Source organism: Ipomoea triloba, chromosome 14, assembly GCF_003576645.1.
Source record: "Ipomoea triloba cultivar NCNSP0323 chromosome 14, ASM357664v1".
NCBI classification, from domain to species: domain Eukaryota; kingdom Viridiplantae; phylum Streptophyta; class Magnoliopsida; order Solanales; family Convolvulaceae; genus Ipomoea; species Ipomoea triloba.
Window position 1 is genome coordinate 20156553 of NC_044929.1, and position 5507 is coordinate 20162059.

At 38.8% G+C, this 5507-nt stretch overlaps 1 protein-coding gene and 1 pseudogene across 1 annotated transcript; both read right to left on the reverse strand.

Annotated features, from left to right (window-relative positions):
• Nucleotides 1–1647: 1647 nt before the first annotated feature.
• On the reverse strand, nt 1648–2721 carry LOC116005349 (osmotin-like protein). Its single transcript, XM_031245631.1, has 2 exons — nt 1932–2721; nt 1648–1858 (listed from the first exon to the last, which is right to left on the reverse strand). The coding sequence occupies exon 1, from the start codon at nt 2717–2719 to the stop codon at nt 1958–1960; it is 762 nt and encodes a 253-aa protein (XP_031101491.1). The 5' UTR covers nt 2720–2721; the 3' UTR covers nt 1648–1858; nt 1932–1957.
• A 1047-nt stretch (nt 2722–3768) lies between these two features.
• On the reverse strand, nt 3769–4789 carry LOC116004723 (annotated as a pseudogene).
• Nucleotides 4790–5507: the final 718 nt, after the last annotated feature.

A 5507-nucleotide genomic window follows, 5' to 3' on the forward strand; every position in this document is an offset into this window, starting at 1 on the left:
TTTAACGTTACCAAGTGGCCAATTTTTACCAATCAAGAGATTGGATTTACCTGGGTGGGAAGTCCGACCTGACGAGCTCAATTGCCTACTTCGTAGGGCTTAATGTTTAGAACTAGTCCAGGGCTCATCGTACCGATGGTGGCAATGCCGACCTAGTCGGGCTTATAGCGCCAGTGGTGGTAGTGCCGACCTAATCAGACTTAATTGCCTGTTACGTAAGGCTTATGCTGAGATATGGTATTGGTCTTATAAGGCCGATGGTGGCTTTACCAACCTAACCGGGCTTCGCACACGACTAATCTATATACCTGACCGTGCACAATTTACAAAGCGAATTAAAAATTTTACAAGCTTTTAAAACTTTAGCTTCACTCGGTTGCAACTTCGAACAGGTGGGCTCGAGCATTTGATGGAGTTGCGGATCTTAATGATCGTAAATGAACACATTGCTCTCATGGCCGTATAACCAAACAAATCTTGTTGTTGAAGGAGCATCTTGAACCCTCTTCTACCAACACCTATGTTGTTGTTGTTGTTGTTGTTAGGCCTTTCACAATGGTAGTAGAGAATCTCATTGATAATGGGGAAACAAAACACGATTGTCTTGCTGGAACAAGTTTGTGCGCAATCTATTAGGTTCCTCCATTTCATCGCTACTGGAATAACATACCTTTGAATAGGTCCGAGTTTAACGTAATTACATCTGTTGATATTCTTAATGAGAACCTTGCAGAACTCAAGTTCAGAACTCAAACCGATGTCTTGGGCATCGGAGTTACAGTTTCAGAGCAAGGGAGGGAGAAGGAAGAAAAGATAATAAAGAAAAGACTAAATTGACCTCATCATTTACCCATTAAAATTTTTTGACTTTTCGTCGGCAATTTGACTAGATGACTAAAATTGAGAAAATTTAAATAGTTATAGAGTCAAATTGGTAATTTTAAACTTGTGGATCCAAATTAACAATACCCCAATAGTTATAGGACCAAAAAAGAAAATCTTCCTTCTAAAAATTAATATTTTATGTTATAAAAATTTACACATCGTCAAGTTAAATCTTAAATGTGCTACGTTAAGTTAAATTAGGAATCTTCTAATTAATTCGAAATAAGATTTTATACAATTTGATTATAGTACGCCCAACTCTACAAGTTAAATTATTTAATATTTGAACTTAAAATCTTAAACTAAAATAAATGTTACATTTTTTTTTTTTAAATTTTAAGAGGGGACACACCTCAAAAAGGAAGGCACTAATTCATTGGTCCCTAAACATCATCAAACAGCACTATCATAAGGGAAAGAGGAGGACCATTAACAACTTCCACACCTTGATAATGACGAAGGTAGAGAGCATCAATGCATCATCTTCATCTAAGCATTGCATATTTGCATTGCGGATTCCCGTGAACAATGAAAAATATTAATAACATTGATTAACTAGAAGTTAATATTAACATGTGACTGTAGTTTAGTGGTAAGAATTTTATGTTGTGGCTGTAGAGACTTGGGCTCGAATCCCAGCAGCCACAAAATTCTGCCTTTTTATGCCCATCTAATATTGCATGTCCCTGAGTGACACAACTCAGCCTCCATCCGTTACAACTTATGCCCATCTAATATTGCATGTTCCTGAGTGACACACTATTTAGGGCAAATATACCCATTTATTACAAACTCAGCCTCCATGTCCCTGAGTGACACAACTCAGCCTCCATCCATTACAACTTATGCCCATCTAATATTGCATGTTCCTGAGTGACACACTATTTACTATTTAGGGCAAATATACCCATTTATTACAAACTCAGCCTCCATCCGTTACAACAATATGTTGTGTTGTTGTTAGAACCCTTACCTAGAAGATCAGAAGAAATAATAAATAAAAACAGAGAGCTAGGAAAACTAAATAAAAACATAGAAGACATTACATTATATTGCAACTAAACAATGTGTCCTAGTGGCAGAAAATGATCTTGAGCTCACGCGCCGCCGAGCACTCGTGCATGAGGGACGACGGGCTGTCGTGGGCGTAGGTGAAAGCAGAGGGACACGCATGCTTGAAGAATTCGGAGTAGCTCGACGCCTTGCACGTTTGCGGGTTATTATAGTTGTTTCGACAACAAAGCAGGTCGGTCTTAAAGGCGGCACAACCGCTATTGCACCCCACTATCGGTCCACGACCGCCACACGCCCGGACCTGGAGTCGGCGCGGACACGTGGGCAACACGTTGGCCTTACACCCCACCACGGGACAATGCCCTTTCCCGTCGTGAGGGGCGAGCGTCATGGGCAGGTTAAACCCGTCCACGAGGCTGACGCCATAGATGGAGAAGTCGGCGTGGCCTTGGTGGAGTTCGAGCTGGGCTAGCGTAGCCGGGGCCGACCCGCCTCGCCCGTTGCACTCCAGGCGCCCGTCGCAGTCTCTCGTGGCGCAAGTGAACCGCCCGTGGGTCAAGACGCAGCCCGTGCGGGCCCAGATGCGGCCTGACCAGCGGGCGCGCGGAGCCACAAAAGAGCGGTGCGTGAGTTTATAGAGGGCGAAGCCGCCCCGCTCCAGGACGGGGTAGCCGCCGTTGGGCTCGATTGCGGGCCAGATGGTGTGAGGGAAGTTGTTCACTATCGTTATAATCAGGCCTGCAGGTAGGGAAGCTCTGGTGAAGGCGCAGAGGGACGTGAAGATCAGAGTCACAGAAAGGATTGTGGCTGGAAAAGCCATAGCCATTTCTTGAGTTGAAGTTGTGGCAAATGGCAATGGCTGTTTAGACTTTAGATTGAAGTATGTAAAAGTACTACTCCGTATAATATATAGGAAGACTGGAAGAGTAGTTTTGCAGATCATATTATATGTGACTATGTGAGACATAATAAATTTCTGTATTTTGCAAAGACATGTTGGTCTAGTGGTATATATCAGGTTGCACTCCCATAAGAAAGGATGGGTTCGAGGATATTGACTACTCAGTAGTATTCAAAAAAAAAAAAAAAATCTGTAGTTTACTAAGTACTTTATTTACACCCAAAAAAGTACTTTATGTAAAAATTAATAGTAAGTTGTTTCATCATATATATAAGTATTTGGAAATATTTGAATGATTTGTAAAATTTTGATTGGTCACATAATCCAGCCACTTAATAGTTCCCCTTGTTCTGCTATTTTGTTTGTTTTTATTGGTTTTTCTAATGTTATTCAGTACACTGCATTTGATTTGAATGAGTTACCTTATCGCAGACTCCTGCTAGTCACGCAAAAATGCTCTACTTCGCACCTACATCTTTTATTTCTATTTCTAAATATGATTTGGTTAATTCATCACAAATTACTTCAATGCGTATACCGTGGACCCTCCAATATGGACCGTACATGTTTACTTTTAATATATTATAAATTTATTTTTAATACCGAATATAAAACTAGGAAAATTTATATGACTAGTCTGATAGTAAAGTATGTATTTAGAGGCTTATATGATAACAAATAAAACTAAATATATAATATAGTAAAATACTTAACAAATTAAATTCTATCTTATTAAAATCTTTAACTGTAATTTGTAAAAAAAATTGTCGACAATCAATAACGTAACATTCAATTAGTTGGAAGAATGTTCAATAAAAGAAACAGGTTGCGTTGTAGATATACAATGAAAAGTACAACAAATTATTACGTGCATTTTTTAAAATACGAATCAATGAGTACAATTATAAAGCAAAGAAATACAATTAATTAAATTGATACCTAGGAAAAACTAAATTGAAGAAATGAAGCTAGTTCAAAGCACCACAAACCTTCCTAATGATCCCATTTTGACCTGTAAGTGGCTGAATTTCAGACATTTTAATCATTGCTGACGCGAAATCTTATTGGAATGCCTGAGGGCTCCTTGCATACTCTGAAACTATACTGTCAGTTGCTCCACTGCTGAATAGAACTTGATCCGATTGAAGCAGACCTTTCTTTTGCAACAGGTTCTTATAGTAGTTGTTGTCAAAGGAATTTGGAGTCACCAAATCAAAGGGTGCCAAGTTTCCATTTCCAGTGTCATTTGGACAATTCCGTCTTCTAGTGTTAGCAAAACCGTCTTCTAGTGTTAGCAAAACCGGCATCAATGTCAGTACCGTTGCTATATATTCTATCGCGAAATAGGAAGCATTGAGCTTGGCCGAGAGTATGTGCACCAAACAAGGCAACCATGTCTCTTGTATTAAGGCCTTTGCTTGCAAAGCTGGATATAAGTCTATCCAGATTGTCGAAAGGACTAGGGAGATCTATGGTGCGACTAGCCATGGTGGAATCTCTTCTTCCCAGCTTCACTATCCAAGACGGACCTCCCACAGCGGCAATCGCATTGCGTGCAGCCACCGACAATACATCAGCACAAGATACAATACCAGGACAAGCTTTCTCCAACTCTCTCTTGGCAGCCTCTATCACGTCATAACCCCTGACAGAGTTAAAGTTAGGCAATGCCGTCTTTTCGCTCTCAATGGTTGGTGACTCGTCCAGTAAGATGGAAGCGTCACAACCCTGGACAAAGCAGCCGTGGAAATGGAGACGAACAAGGGAAGCGGCCATGCGACGCTCACTTGACACGGCTTGCCTTACGGTAGTGCGTATGATGTTTAGAGCGTTAGGACATGTTTTGTCGTAAAATGTAGGGGAGAGTTGGGCTTGGCATTGCAAGAAGGAGGAGAGCAGCAGAAGCAAACATGATAAAGCTGCAATGCATGGCATAGTATGAGAAGCCATATATTATAGATAGATAGAGAAATGTCGCAAGGTTTAGGTTTGTCGCAGAAGGAAAAAATGAAGCTAGGGATTATTGTAGCTGTGATCTGATATGAAAGATTGGGTTGGTATGATGATTGAGAATGGGAAAGTGGAAATGAAGGCGTTCGCTAGGCGATTTACTTTTAGGAATGTTCTGGGTGAGAGAATAATTCTGGTAAGAATAGTTTGGTTATGTAAAGTATATGTAGGGACTTTTATAAGGATAAAGTAGTCCTAGTCAGATAAGGAATAATAAACAGAAATATCTACTATGAATACAAATAGTCCTAATCAGATAAAGAATGGTAAAAAGAATATTCATAATAATATAGAAAGAGGGATAATAAATCCTAGTGCGGTTTAGTGGCTAGAATACATAATCTTAATATGATCAACATGCATATGATTACTTAAATGGTGGTGCGAATCGATGACCAAGTTTGTAAACATATAACAATAATACATTATTATTATTATTATTATTATTATTATTATTATTATTATTACTATTATTATTATTATATATTTATATTAATCCTTCAAAAATAATTTTTCATTTAAATTTTTACCTATTACTCTGTATTTTAATTAAACGACAAAAATAGGTACAAATGTGATACTCACTAGTCATGAATATTATTGTACAAAATAAGAAATTAAATATTGAAGTAATGGAATCATTATAATCAAGTGACCATTTAAATAATTTAGGGAAAAAGGTCAAGTGCTCAGTGGA